The sequence below is a fragment of the Eleginops maclovinus genome, chromosome 8 (genome assembly GCF_036324505.1).
Source record: "Eleginops maclovinus isolate JMC-PN-2008 ecotype Puerto Natales chromosome 8, JC_Emac_rtc_rv5, whole genome shotgun sequence".
In the NCBI taxonomy this organism is placed as follows: Eukaryota; Metazoa; Chordata; class Actinopteri; order Perciformes; family Eleginopidae; genus Eleginops; species Eleginops maclovinus.
In genome coordinates this window covers 2,918,362-2,940,861 of record NC_086356.1, presented here as the reverse complement: position 1 = coordinate 2,940,861, position 22,500 = coordinate 2,918,362, and the positions used below count along the sequence as shown (strand labels likewise).

Below are 22,500 nucleotides of genomic sequence, written 5' to 3'. Positions count from 1 at the left end.
AGACTTAACAATCGAGCTGTGTTACCCTTCGTTCCCAAAAAGCTCATCTGGAATACAGTATTTCAGCTAAGCATTATACACATAAACCAACACTTTCTCAAAACCTCCATCTATGTTTGATGTAAAGAGTGATCGCTTTCTTCTGAAGTTCCTCTGCCGGCCAGTAGGGGGTGCCAGAGCAGAAGCTTCTCTTGCAGAAATGTGTTAAATCTTCCATTTCAAGTTGCTTTGATTTTGTTAAAATCCTTTAAAAACATGGCAGCACACAGCACCAAGGCCTACAGTATATTCCATATTGGTTTCCCTTCCAAAACAGTTCAGGTACTGCTTGGATATGTCAGAACACATGGGTGAGGTTTGGTTATGCTTCTAGAAATAGAAAAATGGACGTTATGAACCCCATATTTATTTCTCTTCTCTCTGGCATATAGTTGGTTTAGCAGACAGGTGTAAATGAGTCATGACTTTTCTAAAGAAGCCACCGGTCTGTATTTGTGACGCCAAGAGGTCGTCTTTCCCTAACTCCTTGCCAATCCAACCCCCTGCTGACCTCATAAGGAAGCATGGTGGCGTGTAAGCCCACTCAGAGACACTCACTTGCAAATAGCGGGGAAAGCACTCCTGCAGTCCTTTCTTCTTCACCAGAGAGCCTTCAATACAATACATGATGATATCCATCACCTGAAGGAGAGGCGGGGGAGAGAAGGCGGCGAGGAAAAGGAGGAGGTTATTGTCTCCATAATGGTTGGTTGTTTTTGATAGAATAATAGGCGTCTTAGTAACCATTTCAGCAGGAATACCCATAAAACCATGCAGTATGTGTTAACGTTCACCTCGACCAGCAGATCCACTACGTCTCCGGGCATCTTCTCGATCAGGATGTCGATGACCCGCAGGATCTCATTCTTGGCTCGGGCCAGAGTGGTGGTGTGAACGTTCTGCTGCGACTGAGAGTTGGCCTGCGCTGCGTTGAAGCGATGAACCTGGAAAACAGAAACATCGGAAGAGGATATGAGAGCCATGACTCCAAGAGAAACACACGTTTGATCCTCCGTCGGGTGGTTTCAGAGTGTGTGTCTTCAGCTAATTGTAGATTAGTTGAAACGAACACCAATATTAAACCTGGATTTTGATCCCAACACCAAAACAATAACTGATGAAGGACTTACCTTTAAAACGTTTTTGGTTAAAAGAAATGTGTGTTTAGTCACTATCTATTGCAGATGGACGAAAATGATTATTGATGAAGGTGATGAAATGGTCACGGACTGGATTTCTATGGCAACGTTCCATACAGGAAATCTGTAATAATTGACTGTGATGCAAACCAAGCGTTTCTGACTGCAGCTGTTTCAAATCAAAAGCATTTTCGATCCGAATCACAACACCTTTATTCGTCCCTCAGAGGAAATTTACATTGGCTACAGCAACAACAGAGGCAAAGACAGCTTTAAAAGAAAGCATGCATTAAAAATAAATATTAATGATAAAAAGTAGAAAAGGAATACAATAAATAAAATAGGAAAAATAAATAAACACAAATGAAATAAAATACCAAAAGATGCAACTGTGATTTCTCAGTTTGAGCAGTTCAGTCTCACCTCTCTGGCGATGGTGGTGATGAAAGCCGGTGGGCGAGCTGTGGCGATGAGAGAGAGGGCATGGCGGGCCGAGCGAGCGGAGTCGGCCGGCGGGTTCAGAGGCAGACCCATGGTGACACTGTGGAGAGAGAGGATTACATGTAATGCATGTACAGGTGGGTCTTAGTACGTCCTCTGTAGCTCGTTTTGTAATTGCAGTTTCTTACGTAGTTTGGACATCAAGATATTGCATCTGAAATGGCTAGAGTCTGAATCTTTGCTCCTACTTTTCCTGCTTTTAAATCTCGTTTAAAAGACCCACTTACTCTCCCGTGCTTTTGCAGACCACGTGTAAGACTTATCCGTTTATTTCCTTGTGTTTTGTATTGTTTTACATCATGTGAGAGTTTTCAGTCTGTGTCTTTCAGCAGGGTTTTATCGTCTTGTGTTTGACCTGTTTTGACTAAATGTATTCACGCTGCCTGGTATATATTTATTGATGTACGGCACTTTGATCAACACAATAAAGGACCATGTCACCCAGTGCAACAGTGTCTTCCTGATGTGGTTTTAATGGACAACAATGGAGCTGAATGGCTGATAAAAACAATAGATTGATGCACGTGTTTTACTTCCATTATGTCAGTAGATATAATAATGGTTGGTTTAAGTTTTGTTTACAACTAGAAACTATACGAGTCTGATCCTTCAAGGAAAGATGCTGATCTAAAGAAGGAGAAGCATTTAAACGGATCATTTTATAGACGGGGGAGAAGGAGAGATGACCCAGCGAGGCGGCGGAGAGATGGAGCTTCACTAATATATGGAGTGAAGAGATTAGCGGGCAGTTTATAATGTCAAGGCCCATTCAGAGGGAGCCATTCACCGGACGACGGCATAATGGACTCCCACAATGCAACAGGAATTAGACACTAACCCTAACAGCTGGCCACAAGCTCCTCTGAGTGTGTGTGAGAGAGATAGAGAGAGGGGGGAGGCAGATTGTTAAGGAACGACTCTGGGGAGAGAGAGAGAGAGAGAGAGAGAGAGAGTGTGTGATGGGCGGCCGAGCTGAACAATCCATCTCCTGTGATCACGGCTCCAGCACCTGTAATTAATACTGGTAATATATCGGCAATATATCAGCCATATTGAAATGTTTAATTTCATTTAGAGAGGTGGCTGTAATTGGAAACAGTCACAGTGTTGATATAGGGCAGCGGGAGGGCAGGGAGCTAATTGTACTGCGAAGCTCTGAGGTTAATAACCGGCATTAAGAACGTGTAATGAAATTAATCTGGATTAGGGTTACATTGGTGGGATAACACACACACACACACACACACACACACACATAAAGAGAGGTGTTTTTATACACTTATTTAGACATATATGTATAGTACGGATTCAGAGTTAGGCTGTAATTGTGTCCTACAAATGAAAAGTTCATTAAAAAAAAACTATAAAATAAGGAGTTTCCTGAACTGGATTATACAATAAAAAAACACCTGAATCGTGGTTCACACACACACACACACACACACACACACACACACACACACACACACACACACACACACACACACACACACACACACACACACACACACACACACACACACACACACACACACACACACACACACACACACACACACACACACACACACACACACACACAGTGTGTGAGAACCTGGCAACATGAAGTGCATTCACAGCCAGTATCACGCTGACATTACCCAGTCAATACTGAGTCAAACACCCACACCCCACACACACACACACACACCACACACCACACACACACACACACACACACACACACACACACACACACACACACACAGGAGATTGGATGTATTGATTTTTTTTATGTGAGGGAGGAGGACCGACGTCAATCACATGATGAGAGCTGCTGCTGCAAGAAACCCAGACGGACTGTTTTACTCAACCAGTGAGAGGGTTACTGGACGGTTCGGAGCAAACCTCCGCTCTCTGGTTGCATGCAAAGCCGTCATCGTGGTTTGGGGTGTTTGGATACAACTCCTTCATTTATATAGAGCATTAAGTGACTCTGCATGTCTTTGTGCAAACTTGTGTCATCTTGTTGAACCGTGCTTACTGTTGTTTCGACATATTATGCTCCTTGTATATTAGTATATAGTGTCTCTACTGGGACATGTCTCCATGCTTTAATGTTCAAAAAGCTCTTTATTGTCCTCTGTGCTGCAGCAGCTCCTTTCACCCTGACTGAAACCACATGGTTTCATATGACTGAACCTAGTCCTTTGATCAGAGCATCAAAAAAGAGCAGACTTAAATGTTGATTTTAGTTTAGGATCTGTCCGTCCACCAACGTTTGTTTTACACAAAACATTGTACTGCATGTACACACACACACACACACACACACACACACACACCCTACAGACATATCTATACTCATTTAACCCGACTGACCCGGCTCAAGTTTCAGCCTTAATGAGATCAACTCATGTTGACCAGTTAGATTTCAGCAAGGACACACACACACACACACACACACACACACACACAGTTCTTTGTAACATACATGAAAAGATGCCACTGAGTTCCTCTCTCTCTCTCTCTCTCTCTGTGTGTGACCTCTGCTCTTCACACATATAAAACAATGCTTTTACTTAACAACAACCTCACAATGACTGCCGGTCATCACCTTTGACTTCCTCTCTGCTGGCTGATGGCTGAGAGGAGCCTTCACACACACATGTACTCAGCTGAAGTGGACCAGAACTCATCTCTCAGGGGCGATAGGTGACTAACACCTGTTATGGCCATCAGCGTATAAACGTGTATCTCAGTCAGGGAAAAAGGGAACCGCTCGAAATGTAAAAGGTGTGTTCACGATGCAAAGTGGATTATTTGCAAAGGGATTAGATACATGGTTCAGTCAAATTCAAGCGGATTAGCGCCATGGGGACGCAGAAATAAATATAAGAAGCATGAGTGGAAATACGGAAGCCTTTGAGGGGGAAGTATCCCAATTAACTTGCCAAGAATCAAACGTCTCACATGTTTATTTTTCACCGACAATGGTCCATATTTTATTTTGGGGGGAGCTTTTATTTTGTTACTCCCCGCCTCTGCGTTACTTTTCTCAGGCTGCATGTTACAACTCTGTCCAGTGTGTTGCTGTACTGACACATTCCTGGATAGAATAAATCCTAGTTGGCTAAAAGAAGTGTTCCTCATCTCATTTCACAACAACTCAGAAAACACTCCAGCAGCCGAATTCCCGGCGGTAAACCGAGAGTCAAATCTGCTTTGTGTTTGGTTTGAATGCACCTTAAAGGGTTTGACCTTTGAGGAACAGGAAACGGCTTCACTTTCTGATCACTGGTTTTTTCTAGAAAGAGATCCTGATGGCACACAGACGGACGGAGAGAGGACTCACATGTCAGAGCAACGCAGACATCATTACATCATCATAATGTCCTGCAATCCGGTTACAGGCGGGTCTCCATAACTCAGCGTGTCGGCTCTCTAATGCCTGAGTGTGTGTGTGTGTGTGTGTGTGTGTGTGTGTGTGTGTGTGTGTGTGTGTGTGTGTGTATATTCTTTTCTATAAGCATACTGTTCTTTATTTTGGAATCTAAGATGAAAGAGAGAGCAGTCACATTGAAGAACACTTAATGAACATCAGTTCCTGAACATGAGGACAGAGGGCTGCTCTGAGCCACAGTGTTTTATGTGCAGTGTGTGTTAATATCTTTGTGTATTTCTCACAGCTACATGGGAGCTTTGTTGTTATGTGCATGCATCCACAGCTGTATGTAACTAGATTAAGTCTCTGTGCTCTGGGCATTAACACCATGACACCATTTACCCTTCAAAGTCCAAGTAACTCAAGAAAAGTCCCAGAAAACTCTTAGAAATAAAAATGAAAAAATCCCGACTTAGTTGAGACAGGTCTTGAGTCTCAATCTCTCTTACATCTACATTTTGTATCGTTTTAGTAGCACTACAACTATATTGAAGGATTAATCAATATTGGTTTAATTTGAGGAGAGAATTTTAGCTTTAGATTTAAAACTGTGTGTTTATTAAGATTCCCCTTTTTTTCGTTCCTAAGAACAGTTTTAATGTAAAACATGAATTCCTCAGGTCCTCTTTCAGTTTCCTTATGGCTGGTAGGGGTGATGTCCATATGGACTTGGCTTGGGAAGCGGAAGGTCACCGGTTCAAGTCCCCAAAAGAGCAAGTGCTACCTGTCCCTGAGCAAGGCATCGCTCCCTATTCTGCTCCCTGGGCGCCGTACATATGGCGCTGCTCCTAACACTAGGATGGGTCAGATGCAGAATGTACATTTCCCCTCTGTGGGACCAGTGAGGATATATTCTTCTTCTCCTTATATATATATTTAGGTATAGTGTTTTTAAATAAAGATAGTTTTCTCCCTAATCTGTGACGGACTCACTTGGTCAGCTGCTTCTCGGCGTCGGCGCAGAGCTCCAGCAGCCCCATGAGCACCGCCGACACGTCCATATATGGCTCCCACACGGTGAAGCCTCGGCCAATCAGATCGATGGCTGTGCGGCGGATGGTGCTGTGTGGAGGCAGCTTGGGGCTGGGGGGCTGCAGCAGCAGGAAGGTCAGCGCCTTACCTGCAAGCGGTAGAAACAGGAAGGTGAGAATTAGAAAAGAATCGAAAGAAAACTCAATACACTGAAGCTGCATGAACCATAACAGACCAATGATTTAGACATTTTTAATTAAAGACCTATGACCAGTTAACCCTTGTGTCAACAACTAATCAATTAGCTAGTTTTTAAAATACCCAATTAATGTTATATAATAATCTTTAAAAGTATGATTTATGCATCTCAAATATGGATTTTCCTGCTTTCTCTTTCATTTTTATATCCTATTAAAGTGAATATTTTGGGATTTGGGCTAAAAAATGTAAGATGTCAGCTTAGAATCTGTGCAAGATTCTAAGACAAAACTAAAACAATTTTTAGGCATTTATAGACCAAATGTACTTAATATTCGGCAGATTAATTGACTGTAGAGATTGATAGACCCATGATTGCAACAAGTAATTAGCAAAAAGATGATGAGGTTTGGGTAAAATTGCTTCAACTTTAGAGCCTCACACACGAACACCTGACACCCACACCCACACACAACCCCCCCCCCCCCCACACACACACACACACGATAAAGACAGCGAGTGGGATGGAGGTCACTTCATAGCTGACCTGACATTTGAGCCAGTCTCTGTGGGGACAGGCTGACCATTAAGGCTCCATCCCTCAATAACTCCCCCCCCCCCCCCCCAACCTCACCCAGTGAAGCTTGAGGTCCAGAGCTTTTAGCAGATTCTTTACAAAGTGCTTCAGAAAAGATAAAGTCGGAGGAAATTCAAGACCGAAAGATAAATAATAAACAGCTGGTGTCATTTGGAAGTGGTACGAGAGGAGGACTGCTGGACTGAAATTAAAAACTGTGTATCTTTTAGGCGTTGTACTGAATCAGAACCAGGCTCAACAATGGAAAGGCTCTTTTATCCTTCTGTCTGAGACCACTCAGAGATCAATAAAGTTTATTGTATTTTCACTTTAAATGTAAATGGTACACAGTCATTATATAAAGAAACATATTACATAAAACAGATCATTTACTATAGGTATTTATAACGATGCGGTGGCTCTTAAGGTCCTCCAGACGCACGCATCATCTGGATCGCCTGGCATTTAATCATCAATCCCCCTGCCTTAAATGGCAAACCCCCTTCCTTATTGGTTTATATCCACACACACACACACACACACACAGCTTATGGATGGGACTATGAAACGTATAGCTACAGGCTAACCGTGTTAGCATTGCTGGGTACGACGGTTGTAATACATTCCGGAAGCTTTAACTGCGTTAGCATCGTTACGCTACGTTGTTATGGGGGCGACTGAGGCTGGAAGAGGATGGACATCCGAGCTAACATTGTTAGCAGGTATGTTGAGGGCTTTTTTGCAAAGAGACAAAGAGACAAACATGTTGTTATTCCGCAGTCCTGTGGTGTGGGAATCATCTGGGAAAATTCAGATTTGGAATCAAAACAAAGACTGGGAGCGTCTGCAGAAAAGGAGGGTCATGCATTTCCGACTTCCTGTTACGCAGTAGCATGGCGGATGAAAGTAAATAATCTATTTTGAGATGTTTATACATTTATAGAATCGTTTATTTCTACTCTTTTAATTTCTAATAATGTGCAATACCTTGTTTTGTTTTATGCTGCTCGGACGCAATGCACTCTTTTAGTGGTTTTAGGATATTTGGAGACAACTTTGGGATAGAAACACCTTCATAAAGCTTCAAAAACGTAAAATAAAACACATTTTCATTACAGCGTCTATCTCGTTTACAAAATACGACTTAAAAACCATGATTTTACTTGAAAAATTCTTCAAATTTTAGGAGATGCATCCTCAGAGAGCATGTGATCGCATCGTTAGCTCGTTTTACGCAATCGGTGATAAGGTGGTGAACTTTGAGCGCAAGACGGTGATTAGCAAACACCAATAAGAGCAAAAATCAATCATGTTTTGGTAACACACATCAATAAACAAACACAGAATAAAGGACTATAAATATCAGCAGTAAGGAACTTTGACCTCCAGTTAGAAGCACTGTATGCATATAATAGATGTTGGTAATTGGTATTATACAGTGGTATAAGCAGAATATATTAAGGTTCATAATGCGTTTTAGACAATGGCATCATAGAAAGAGAAGATCTTTTTACCTTTGATGGAAAAATCAACCAACAATTAGTTTCATATAGACTGATAATCAATAGATGAACTTGGTAGGTGACTGTGTGGGTTGTTGTGTGGGTAGGCGGTATAATCTGGGTGGGGTCATGGGGCGAAAGGTCACCAGTCAAATTCAAACGCCTGACATTATGAATATGCGTACAGGCTCTTCCCACAACGAGCAACCCCCCCCCCCCCCCCCCCACCACACAACACATAGCAGGTCTCAGAGGTTATCATGTCAAAGGTCAATGGTGGGCGCAGTGACAGTGACTGTGGGAGTGTGTGTGTGTGTGTGTGTGTGTGTGTGTGTGTGTGTGTGTGTGTGTGTGTGTGTGTGTGTGTGTGACAGAACCACATTTGCACATATATTTAGTTTCGGTGCTAATTAAGATGGCCGTTGACGATCTGCGCTGTAATTGTGCCTGATTGACCAGAGATTTTTTTTTTGTTCAACACCTCCTCTCTGGTCCGTCAGCCGGATGTGAGAGAGGTCCCGACTCAGGTTCATTTCTCACGGCGGACATCTTTGTTTAAAGCAAAAGCCCCCGACCCAAATGAACCAATAGCTATTGACAAAGCATCCGCTGGCCATAATGAGCTGTTAGTTAGAGCAGTAAACATGTCACATTAACACAGAGAGGGTGATTAGAGCAGGAGGAGGGAGGAAGACGGGAGGAAGAAGGGAAGGAAGTGGAGAGGAAAGGAGGAGGGAGGGAAGTGTGAAATAGAGACAGATTGGCGATGTCTAAAGTTTACCAGGCCGAGGCGACCACTAACTGGCTTTCTACTTTCTTTCCTCCATCTGCCCTTACACCCCTCCTTTCTCTCTCTCTCTCGTCCTCCCAGCTTAAATGAGAGGTGAAGGTAAATCAATGTTGGGGACTCGGTAAGTGGATGAGAGCCGGACTGGACTTGCTGCATGGAGAGAGATATAAATCTCTTTAAAATGGCCAAAACCAATTCAAAAGAGAAAGGATAAGAGCCAGTTTGAGCGAGAAAGAGAAGGAAAATGCTTTGTCTATTGTGAAGATCAGTGAAATCAAAATGTAATTATTAAAGTAGTATTTGGTCAACAAGCAAAGCATACATGAAGAACACCTGTGTGGTAATCCAACACTAGCTAGCAAGTTGGCTAATTGGGTTGGCTACTGTACCGTACATCATGAACATGTTCCTGGCTAACTAGCATGCTAGCAGTGAGATTGCTAACAGCATGAGTGCACCAATTAGCACTGCATATATTCTCACCTTGTTTCCAGCACCTATCTTAGGGGGACAAGCAAATTACTTTAGCTAAGCCAAAAGTATCTGTTGGAAACCAGCATCTACTGAAGCTTTGCTAGCCCATGTTACGTCTAACATGCAGCTAAAACGGTCAGCTTTCCGAAGTGAACGATGAATAAAAACGTATCTTGCATTCAATATTAAGCCTATTAGTTAGCTACCTTAAATATAACTATGTACAATGCCTTGTTAATCCAAAACAAGTGTACAATTCTGCTAACTATTTGAATAGCAGGATTTAGCTAACTACCTAGCCGCACATTTGGCTAATAACTCATTTGGTTGGCTACTTGGCTACATCATGCACATGTTCCTGGCTAACTAGCATGCTAGCAGTGAGATTGCTAACAGCATGAGTGCACCAATTAGCACTGCATATATTGTGTTCATCACCTTGTTTCCAGCACCTATCTTAGGGGGACAAGCAATTACGTTAGCTTAGCCCAAATTATGTTGGAAACTGGCCTTCACTAAATTCAGTTAGCCATTGTTAGGTCTAACATTCGGCTAAGTCAGCTTTCAGGAGTTTTTAATCATTAAAAACACCTTATAGTGCATTCAATATTAAGCCCATTAGGTAGCTACCGTAAACATAACTTTGTAAAATGATTTGCTCATCCTAAATACATGTGTAATTCTGCAAAATATTTCCATACCAGGATTTAGCTAACTACTTAGCCGCACATTTTGCTACTAAAATAAAGAAGCTGGTTACGAATATATAAGAAAAAAACACAAAAAAGGTCAAATATTAAGTTATTTTCTAACTGATAAAACTTAATTGAGAATGTATGTGATAAAGAATTAACAATTGGTTAAAAGCAATAATCTGTGTCTCTCGACTACAGTTGGACGAATATTAGAAATAGAGAGCATTAAGAACATTAATCTGTTCGGGGTTTTACATCTACAGAAAGTAACGCGCTACAAGATGGCGGAATTATTAATCGGTTTCCATCACTGCTTGTCCCTGTACAATTTCCAAATATAACTCCTTTTCCAATCTGCTCTCCTGAGTGTTTTAAATGCCAGCATCACGGTGCATGAGGCTCAGAGTGGCCTCGATGCATTTTGACATTTACTGCGAGCAAAATGGTCCAGAGATGATACACAGAGGTGCAGTTAGTGTCTTTTCTCCTGTCCAGTCACATCCTCACTTCCTTCTGTCATCATCTATTCTTCCTTCCTTCCTTCCTAGCTTCCTTAGGCTCAATCTCCCCCCTACATTTCCCTCCTCGCCATATGAAAACATCAATCTATACTCTGCTGTATAGACTACTGTACCCTCCCTCTCTTCGGGTGGACAGCTCTCATTCATCACACACACAGGGCTGTACGCCAACAACAGCGATCCATCTTTCAATTTCATAACAGAGAGAGGAGAGGGGGGGGGGGGGGGGGACGAGGGTGGATAGAGGGAGAGAAACAACAGAGTAAATGAGAATTGGAGAAAGACGGAAAATGAGAGGAACAGCGCCGGAATGAAAGCAGAAAGCACAGCGAAAGAAGAAGTGGAGAAGGACGAAACCCATGGTTTTTACAGCATCTGTAGTCGTCTGCTCGTGTTATTAATTAGGTAATAACACATTTTTACAGGGTGCAAATACTCACTGGGGTCAGATAAAGGAGCAGGTTGCTAGACGGAGTCAGGGTGAGTTACACAATCAGCTTTCTCAGTTAGTTAACAGATAATTTCCTCCAATAAAACAGGACAATTTAATTGCTCAAATGCCTTATTTTGTTCTGGGTTAAAATGACAAGGAGTGGCTGTATGAATCATGTTTTTTAGGATGATGTCACAGCCTCAAAATCCTATTGAAAGTAGGTTGGTTTTTCCCTATTTCCATTCCCCAGGACATATAGTTTCCATATAAACATGATCCAAGATTTTTAAACACAAAAAAAAGCCACATAGATCGGACTCGATGGCTGACTGCATGGGGATCTGCATCCAGGTCAAGCTTCCCGGCTGACCTTCCTCTCTGCAGCAAAAGTTTTCCTGCTCAGTCGGTTGTGAAAGGCAGCAGGAGCAGCAGCACTTTCCTGAGGTTTTATGTGTTCCTGCCTGGATTGACCGAGCCTCTTCTTCCATGTGCATATAGGCACTTACTTTCTGTGTTATATTTCAGCCTGACTCAAAGACAAGCGCATCAAATGAATAAAAAGTCAGGTTTATTTTAAAAGTTCAAGCCTTGAATCATCGTTTCCAATCAAATCTGGACAACAAATGTCATTTTTTGCTCTTTTTTTTATCTAAAGTAACAACAAAATGTCCAAATAAGGAAGAAAAATTCATTTGACTTGATAGTGTTTTTAACTAGAATGATTTTGGAGTTGAATTATTTCACTATTTCAAAGAAAAAGTCATGTAAAATCTATATTCTGATCAATATATTAGCCTGATTTGCATCACTGCTGTACACATCTCTGTAGCAGACGTATGGTTAACAGCAGTACGCTTAGGAGATGTATATAAAGTAAAAAAAGATTATCATATGGGATCAAAAATGTCCAGCCAATAGGGGTCAGAGGAAGGTTTCAAAAAGGGTGGAGCTCTACTCAAGGGGATCAATTAAATATTGAGTTGTTTTCATCTGATGGGTCAGGATAGGGAGTGTGTGTGTGTGTGTGTGTGTTTGGTGAGTCCACACAGGTGAGATGACCGCTGTGTAAAGGGCCAACATCACGCTCCACAGTCTATCAGGGGGAGCCCAGGCGCTGTCGCTGGGCGGATGACCCCAGAGGCAGCCAATCAGAGCTCAGGAGCAGTGGAATGGAAGAGCGGCTCTGCTTAGTGCAGGTTTGATGCCGACCAAGGTTCAGCACTGCAGGCACAGCAGGGCACGGGCCGGACCCAGTGAGCCTTTGTGTGTGTGTGTGTGTGTGTGTGTGTGTGTGTGTGTGTGTGTGTGTGTGTGGAAGTCAGTGCCAAGCTCCTTAAGGTGTCAAGCTTGGTGGGTGAAAATCAATCCCATCTCTCTCCTCACCTCTAATCCGACACTGAAGTTTCTACTTTGTCAGTTGTGTAGTTTGGAGTTTGGAAAATAAAAAGATATGATTTCGAAACAAAAAAGGAACCACTGAACATTTAGGGATCATTTCCAATTAATTCAAAAGGATGCATTTGCTGGGATGTCTGTAACAAATGTCATGGCAGTCCAGCAGCTCTTGAGCTATTTTACTTAATGCCATAAACTGTCAACCTTATGTTGGTGCTGGGCGAGGTCAGCTGATCAATGAAGTCAGAAGGATTCAATCTCTGAGGTGAGCAGGAATGGTTATCTGTCATCCGAGGGCACATCACCAGTGTAGCTTATACAGATCAATTGGTAATCCTTGTTGGACAAACTAAAATGTCCAGGTCTTCTTTAACGTAGGACACCATGCAAGTTGGATCGGTGGTAAAAAGCCAAACGATGAACATGCTTATATGTGTAGAGATAAGGGAGATCACCAGCAACAACAAAAAAGACTAAGTTGCAAAAACCGTGTTAGCTTCGTTGTTAGCTTTGTTGTTAGCTTTGTTGTTAGCTTTGTTGTTAGCTTTGTTGTTAGCTTTGTTGTTAGCTTTGTTGTTAGCCTGATTATTCCAGCCCCACATGAATGCGTTACAAAAGCCCTGGCGACTTTAAAAAAAAGGGAAATGTATGTCTGCTCCTGTGATTTACCTCTTAAACTTGAGCGCTTCTTCATTGACCCATGCTAAACACTTCCACCAATTTTCATGCAAACCAGACAAATAGTCTTTCTGTAATCCTGTCAACAGACAAGTAAACCAAGCCAAAAACATACCCTTCCTTGGGCGGAGATTTGGGAGATTAGCACCACTCCTGGCCTTGTTGTCTGACCCATAATTACTCATTTTACTAGTTTTCTACTTCTTTTGTTTTATAAAATATATCTTTAACATCCTAGTTTGTATAATTGAGTGGTAAGGCAAGAGCAGAGTTGTACCAGAGCTTCAAGACCCTATTGTCCAGCTGATCATGAACAGTGCAGCAAATGAAGACCCAAAGAAATTGACCCCATAACAATCAAAATACTCACAAATAAAAACAACACGGCTACAAAGATTGCATTTTTGGTTATCCAGAATGTAAATATGGAACATACATGTGTGTCTGGCCAGGGAGTAGTTGGAAGACCCTCCGCTCGTCAGTCCAAAGCCCTCAGGCGCCTGCCCCCCGGTCCGAGCCCGCACCGCCCCCTTTGGAGGTTCAATCTCGGCGCCGAACTCCGCCCCGATGACCCCCAGCAGCACGATGGCCGTGGCTTGTTTGCGCCGCTCCTCGTACGAGTTGGAGATCTTCTTGGCGTTCGGCGGCAGGTTGGACAGACAGCCTGGAGGAGAGACAGAGAGAGAGGAATTAATGGAAGTGTCTTGTGGTGGTTCCCAGTGATGAAGCACTGGGTCTCAAGATGGGAAGTTCCACACTAGATTACAAATTGTATTTATTGATGAAGACCCTGAGAGGCTATGAAAGCTCTTGACAAAGCGCCTAAATTGACCCAATTAAGTCACCTTACTCTTACTAATTAATAGAGAATTGTCCGAATTATTGTCCATTTCTTAGTTTGGTCATTTGTTAAAAACTACATTTAAGTCCTGACCAGATCCTCCAGATCTACTTTCTATAACTTGGGTAAAGAAAGAATTTCCACACCCAATATTTAACATTTTGAGGCCTTTTTTAAGTGTTAATGAACCAACAGCACCCCAGACTACATGAAGGGGGTCCAGAAGAGAAGTGTGTAGGGCCCCCTGCTGATTTACACACTTGTGTATTTGGAAATATTTGCAATGCTCTGAATTATCATTATAAAAAGTAGAGAATAATGTAATTAAGTTTTGTTAATTCCAGTAAAATAAAGTGTTTATCTTTGAAAGATCCTCCTTAATCCTGCCGCAACTTCCTTAAACTATAAGGAATTTCAATTAATTAATTTGTGTTAAATAAAAGACGTTCAACAAATGAAATCTCCCACAATTGCCCTTGCATTTGAAGCGTTGCAAAACCAAATAATAGGTACAACAGTCCCATTGACCGATATGGAGACGTCAGTGAAACTCCGACCCGTAATTACACGTTAGCAACATTGCATTTTATTTCTAAAGATACTGAACATCTGTTTTGTTCCCGTCTTCTGACACTTTGAGGAATGATTTAGCTAAACGGAGACAGAGTGTGTGGGGGAGCCACGCTTTCATTTCTTACTTTTCACGGTGAAAGGCGGTAGGAAAAAAAAAAACCCAGCAGGCCTTTGAGTCCACACTGAGCCGATAACAACTGAACAGGCACACTTCTATTGTGCTGGGTTTAACCATCACACACACACACACACACACACACACACACACACGCTCATGTTCACAGCCTCTGGAAAGCTTTCGGACATGTGCAACTGGGAACCCTTTGTGTGTGTGTGAGTGTGAGTGGGCGTTACCATCCATTGTGCACACCGAGGAGACCCCAAAATAACCTCTTTTGTGTGTGTGTGTGCGCGTGTGACGGGGTCTGCACAGTGGGGAGCTGCTGCAGTGTGTGTGTCTGTATGAGTATCACAGTGGGAGATGAGAGCTCCTTACACCCCTCGGATCAAAGGCACAATAAGGACTACATCAAATCACACACACACACACACACACATACACATACACATACACATACACATACACATACACATACACATACACATACACATACACATATACACACACACACACACACACACACACACACACACACACACACACACCATTTCTTATTTCTCTCGCTCTCTAAGAGCGCTGTGAGCATTGTTTTGGATTTGAATTGCAGGGGAGCAAGCACTCGCTCGACACACACCCACACACCCACACCCACACACACACACACACACACACACAAGAGGAGTGATTACTAAAAATGACTGCCTGAAAAGGATAAAAGGAGGCTGTGATCTGTACTGATGTTTAATGACTGGAGAGATGCTCCTGAAAACAGTCGATACAGAACCATGTTGAACTCCTGTGATATAAATTCATATTGTGATAATTCCAAACACCTGTACAGAAGAGGATTAGAGCCACATGAGAAATAATTATTAAAGATGTGGCCAAAAGTATTTTAAAAAGTCTGAATATTTTTATTTGTTTTGTCTGAAACGAACAGAACTCCGACTTTAATTTATAGGAAAAAAACCTGAAATGCATTTTATGTCGGAACTAAAAATGTTTTTCACTTGTGGGCCGTATCCTCTTTAGTACAGCTTAGTTTGAAAGTATTAAAATGACCCTTTCACTTCATGATCTTGGGCCGATCAGATCGATATCGGATCTCAAATCAGAGGCTTTATTTCTACCGTTATCTCGCTGCTACTTCATTACATAGTATGTTGAGTCTGTGTATTGTATGTTCCGCACTTATTTGATTTTGATTTGCATTATTGGGCGCTAACCTATTAAATGAACAGTGTCTCTATCTATGCTTCCCCCAGTGTCAATTTCTCCAAGACCCAAGATGTATTCTAGACGGAAAAGGAGGTAATGCATCTGTGTCTCGAGAGCCTGTTGTGTTTAATGATGCCCTCAGTTGATCATAAAAAGCTGAAATGCATGCCTTATTATCTTTCATTTATACTGACTACATGCATACGATCATAGCAAAGGACAGAGAAAAGACAGTGTGAAATCAGAGGTCTTGTTGGGGAGGGGGCAACAAGACAATAATTTGGTAAACCCAGTGTGGGCAATACAAAGAGAGGCAGCAGCATGGACTCGGACTCTCGTGCTGCTGCCTCAGAAAGTCTGATTGTCACCAAAATAAAAAATAATTGGTATGACATAAAAAGTAGAGGCTGAAATGTGTGTGTGAGCAATGACACCTCGGGGAGAGCCACTAAAGAGAGGGGTCTCTCTCCCAGCCTGGACAGACGTACAACACATGTGTACAAATAAATAACAGGGATTTCGACATCCTGCACCTGGAGTGGGACGCTTCAAGTCTACATGCACATTTATTCGTGTGTTAATATGTGGATATCCGTTAGCCTGCTAGCTTCTACTGCTACGTAATAATGTGTGTACCAAGCCTTCTTAATCTGGCAGTTACCAAAGAGCTTCATTACCACCACCATGGACTGGAGAAGGTGGGACATTAATTGGCAACGTAACCCAGTTAAACCACGATGGATCATACTGAAATTTGTTCTCCGATCCTTGGAGATGAGGCTAAGGAAGTGTCTTAGTACTGCATCTTTGTTTGTCAACAAGACACCTAAAATAAAAAGTGTGAATGGCAACTTCTTCAAAACAGTGCATCATACAAATGATCAGCTGTATACCATGTGACTCCTTATCGACCAATGAAATGGCAGAGCGATTAGCAGAAGGGGAGATCAAAGCGAGAGAGTCTGCACAGTTTGGGACACAATTCCCTAATATTTTGTCCACTGTATGTTTGTTTCTAAGTCCATTTATCTTTTTCCAGATCTGAGACCCCCCTCCCCCCCCCCCGATATTTCCATATTATATCCTAGTGCTTTTTATAATGAGATTGCTCAGGGCCAGCTGTCATTTGGAAAAAGGCCCAGCGGCCGGCTCTGATAAATGGATTACAGATGGCATCCATCCCACGGCCAGACTGGGCCAGTAGATAACAGAATTAGAGATAGACTCCCAACCAGAATCACTAAAAAAGTTGGGATTTGCGCAGAGAAAGAGAAAGTACAGAAAGGGAGGTGGAAGGGCTACAAAGAAATATGAATCGTGTACAAGCTTAAATATTTCTGCAAGACAGGGGGGGTAAAAAACAAAGTGTGTACCCTTTGTAGTCGCTTACTTGTATTTCTCTTAGCATTCTTAGATGTGTCATGTTTTAATGTACCGATCCATTCCCTACCCCGTCAATAAAGAGAAACTGGACCGTTCCGCCACACCTTCTGTCGCCTGATTGGATACATGCACACAGCAGAAATTGGTCCTCTGCATTTAACCCATCCTAGTACTCGGAGCAGTGGGGAGCTATCATGCAGCGCCCGGGGAGCAATGGGGAGGGGGGATTGGAAGTGTCCGGTGCCTTGCTCAAGGGCACCACAGCAGAGCCTAGGAGGTGAACTGGGATTTCTCCAAGTAGCAGTCCACCTTCCATATTTCAAGTCTGTTCGGGGACTTGAACCGGCGACCCTACGGTTCCCAGTCCAAGCCCCTACTGACTGAGCCACTGCTGGGCGGCTTTGGTTTCATTGGTGTTTAATAATCTAGATGAATAAACAGAAAGTTGTATTTACAGTAAAATGACGTAATATCATTTATAATAAAGGATTTAATTCAAACAAAAAAACCCGACAGTACAATTTAGAAATTACCTTCAGTGTTTTTATTCTATTTTCTGTAAAATCTCCTAAGGCCTCATTTTATTCGCTCTTTTTAAATGAAGGTTAAGGACAATTCTTGAACCCTGGAAATGTTTGTTCTTATTGTTATGGGTCAAGCATCAATAATAACTCTTGCAAAACAAGTAAAAACCACTCAATACATCTAAGTTACAAATGCAAAATATTCCAAATGGGCGGAATAATAAGGAAAATTCCCGCCAAGGATGAAAACTATTTGATTTTTAATTTACAGACAAGATAAAGTAATACAACTTATAAAACTTGAGTTATGAAAGTAGCTTTTGGAATATTTTCAAAGGTATTTTCAACCAATATGTACTGAAACTAAAACGACAAGCGGGTAATGATTTAAAAATGGGACACAGACACAAAGGGTTGAAAACTTTCTCTGCATTTGGAATATTCTGTTTGGACAAAAAAGCAGCCATTTTGAAGACTTGCAGGTGTTGTGAACTTCTAATTTGAGAGCTGTGAGTCAGGTTGCATCACTTCCTGTCTGTGCGTACCTGCTGCCTCTCGGCCCGTGTGGACAGACTGATTGATTTTTGAAGCCCATCGATCTGCTTTCTACACGAGCGGCAGATCTATTATAATGACATTCTATCTAAATCCTATTTGTTGGCCAACCTGCTCCCAAACATAACCCAATAAACTAAAGAGGGACGGACGAGCTAGCCCCAGCTCGGCTAAATCTTCATAAAAACCACCGACAGATCGGGATAAAAAGGCTTTCTGGCTGAAATGACATTATCCATAAAGCATGGAATCTATTAGAAAAAGGGCAGGATGGTGTAATGCAACAACCTGTGGACTCATGCGATTAGGCTTAAATTATGGTGGAGAGAAATGTCAGGAATACTACTGAGCAGAGCAAGAACCATTTCAGCTCTTTTTGCCTTCAAGAAAAGTATAAATTATTATAGACAAAAGTGTAAACATCTATCCTGCGTATTTTGATGTTGGCGTTCCATGACGGTTCCCAATTTAAAAGTAGTGTTTTGTTTGAATGACCAAAAAGCGAAAAGTGGGAAGGAGAGATGAAGGAACATTAAGAATAAAATAAAAGAGAGGAAGTCGAGAGTGGAAAGGAGGTGCAAATGGAGGATAAGGAAGAAGTGAGGATGAAGGAAACAAAGTCGAAAAGAGAAGAACGGACGTCAGGTTGGAGGAGATGAGAGATAGGAACGGTAGAAGCAGGAGGGAAGGAAAGAGGGATGATGCCTGAAAGGCAAGGTCACCAAGATAGGATCTGAAAAGGACCAAGAAAAAGAGAGAAGGGCTCATTTTTTTTGTTTGCATGAACACTAATCAATATAGCGACACACCTGCATGCACAGGGTTCATAAATTGTCCATTTTTGTATAATTTAGTCCATTATTATCGTCATGCAAAATGTATATTTATTGGGAATTTTGCAAGCAACAATTAGCAATTACCGTCAATATCCATTATAATTGTATCATATAACACAATGAATTACCGCCTGACATAAGGGCATTTATAATGTGTTGATAATGAGAAAAATATCCATAAATTATCTGTATATGAATTTATGTTTCTATTATGAATATGTTTTTCAGTAACTGTGACACAAAATCAAACCAGCAAGCTTCCCACTCTCCCTGCTTGAGCCCCACAATCTTCCCATGATGCACCTTGGCGCTGCCTCCATTGGTAATCAATGGGAGACTGGTAAAACCTGATCGCCAGGGACTGAAGGAGGGGATCAATAGCAGCAGGAAACTGATGTGAGAACAAAGAAGGGAGGATGAAAAGTGAACGACAGGCAGGGAAACGATGTGAGAGAAGTCCAAAAAATGCATGCAAAAGAACTCCGAAGCAAGCTGACAAACAAGAACTGCCTGAAGCAAAGCCTTTAAATGTCTGCCTGGATCAAGACAAAGTTTCATAAAACAAAAGAATGCTAGTGTTGTGGGAGGAGGGGGGGGGGGGGGCAGGGGTAACCACTGTCCTTACAGCAAATGTCAGGAGACGGAAAATCTGGAGGAAATAATTGAAAAACACAATTAAGTTGATAGAGAAAAAAGATTTGAGTCCTGAATCGGGGCGGGTGCCCTTCGAAGCATCCCGAGTCCATCTGAAGGTTAAGTGTATTTAACCGTCTTAAGACACAGACATGGGAGCTATCTGGAAACACAGCGCTCCAATTATATGGTGTGGGGGGGGGGGGGGGATACCAACGGGAGATACCACAAACAAACTGAATACAAGTTTATAAGAAAACCCAGTCCTTCAAATACACCTCCGGATGATTCTGGCTCAGTCCTTAGATCGACCCTCCTCCAACAAGTACTTTCAGTCTTTGTAAGGGAGGCAAAGATCGTGGAAGTCTGGTGCCGAAACCAAGGATTATATTTGAGTTTTTTTGGTATAAAGCGGTGCAGGACTGAGTCCAAAAACCCAGGAAAATGTGTCAGAATTTTACCACTTTTGGTTGGATGCTTAAAATAAGTTCTGTGGTTAACACTACAACAAAATATGTCAGTAGATACTCCAAGTGTCTAAATGAGACAGTGACTCTCGAGCTGAGTTTTTGCATGGACAACACTATTGTTTAAACTCTTCTGGACATCATGTGTCATGTGGACATCATGTTGGTCTTACTTTAAAAGCCTGTTGATGCCAAATAGGACAAGGGCGTAAAGTGTGTTGAAGATGGGGGGACACAACTTCCCCCTTGGGAGTCAACAAACACCATGACTAATGCCCCGTTTCCACCAAACCGGATCCGGTTCAAGATCCAATCTTTTGCTTTTCTGGTTCTAGCCGGTAGCACCCCTTGTGTTTCCACCGCTCAGAGGCCGACTGGAGCTCAAGTGGAGCTGCGTCATTGCGTCAACGTTTGCGTCATGACGTAACCGTTTACGTGCCCTCTTATGACGGATTCATATTCACTGTCTGACTGTCACACGACCAGCTGATGCATACCCCCCCTCCCTATAAGTGAATGTGTTTCAGTCTGAACTGACGCTGTTTGGCATCACAACGCTGTTCTGAAAGTGTCTCTGGCATTAGACAGGTGATGTTAGCCTAGCAAGCGAAGCTCCTCTGACTATCTTCACTACTCTGCTATCCTATTGAGGCATAAACCGTTTTCTACAGGCATATTTTACCGGCGTAGTTTCCGTTATGATTTTACTTCAGATGGCAGCCTGTGTAGCCCATGTACTGATTCCATCCGATAGCTGCAATAATACAAAACAACAGGAGGACGTCTGCCTGCTCTTCCCAATGATCTCTAACAGAGAACGGATGGTGATTAAAGTACGGTAAAATAAACAGCACCACACTGAGCCTGTTTAGTGCTGCCTAAAAAAAGCGCTTAAAGCCGGCTCTGTATCGGCTCCAGCTCCAGCTCCAGCTCCAGCTCCAGCTCCAGCTCCAGCTCCAGCTCCAGCTCCAGCTCCAGCTCCAGCTCCAGCTCTAGCTCCGGGTTGGTGGAGAAACGGCATAAAACCCCTTCTGACCCTTTGCTGATATTAGTTATCAATTTGGGTCTGTTTTAATCATGTTCTGTCTATGCTTGTATATTTTAATACATTAGTGATGCTGTGATACATCTGTCTCCCCAATCACATCAACTCCTACTGTATGAAGGATTGCCGATACTGATAGCCTGAGGTCTTATTGTCTATCCTTCGTTTACAGTTTAATTTTCGGTCCAACGTTTTTTAATACAGCTTATATTTCCGTCCCTCCGCGGCTGTCAGGATCCTGCTGTTAATGAAGCGGTGTGAGAAATTGCTCTGGATGTTAATTTCCTTAATGCAGAGACGGTGGACGGCCTCCATCACACCCTTTCTTCATAAAGAAGGAATTACTTTTATGAGTCAGAGCAGGATTAGATTTACACCACTCCAAATGAAAAGCTTTACAACTTAAAGGGACGAGGAAGAGAGCCTTATCCTCCCAACAAAGAGACAGGTGAGGACTACGCCGACACACAGGACGATGACATCGTTATTTGTAGTTTGAGGTGCATTATGTGACTCAGCTGCTTTAAGACATGAATGAACTATTACTTTCTGCCTCACAAAAGTGGGCGGGGCCTTAATTAGAAAAACCCCATGCCATGAACTACACTGTATATCTTTGCTAGAGAGAGGTTGCTTTGTTGGATAACTGAGAAATAATAAAAGGTGTGATGACAGATTCACAGTCTGCTGTGTTGAGTCTGAAGTGCTGGATCAATTCAAGATGTCTGACAGGTAATCCGACCCGATTAGACAAACAAGGAGATGTCTGCGGTGAGAAAGCAAATGATCTGAGAACATCTGAACTCAACATTTTCCTCATTGGACTCACTGCTGACTAGACAGCAGAGGGCGGAAAATAGAGGATGGGAAGTAGAGTCAACGAAAAAGACCAGACAGAAATATGGATGCAGGTTGGAGCCTGCAGCCATCTGAAGGTTAGACGACGCATTAGGCTCTTCAGTTTTG

The 22,500-nt window shown here is 42.4% G+C and overlaps 1 protein-coding gene across 1 annotated transcript in view; it reads right to left on the bottom strand.

The window, feature by feature from the left end:
* Positions 1–22,500, bottom strand: part of LOC134868531 (WD repeat-containing protein 7) — a 72,043-nt gene that overhangs the window by 12,276 nt on the left and 37,267 nt on the right. Inside the window, 6 exon segments of the mRNA XM_063889736.1 lie at positions 598–614; positions 616–681; positions 834–983; positions 1,602–1,719; positions 6,037–6,223; positions 13,775–14,002. Coding sequence (XP_063745806.1) covers positions 598–614; positions 616–681; positions 834–983; positions 1,602–1,719; positions 6,037–6,223; positions 13,775–14,002 — 766 coding nt within the window.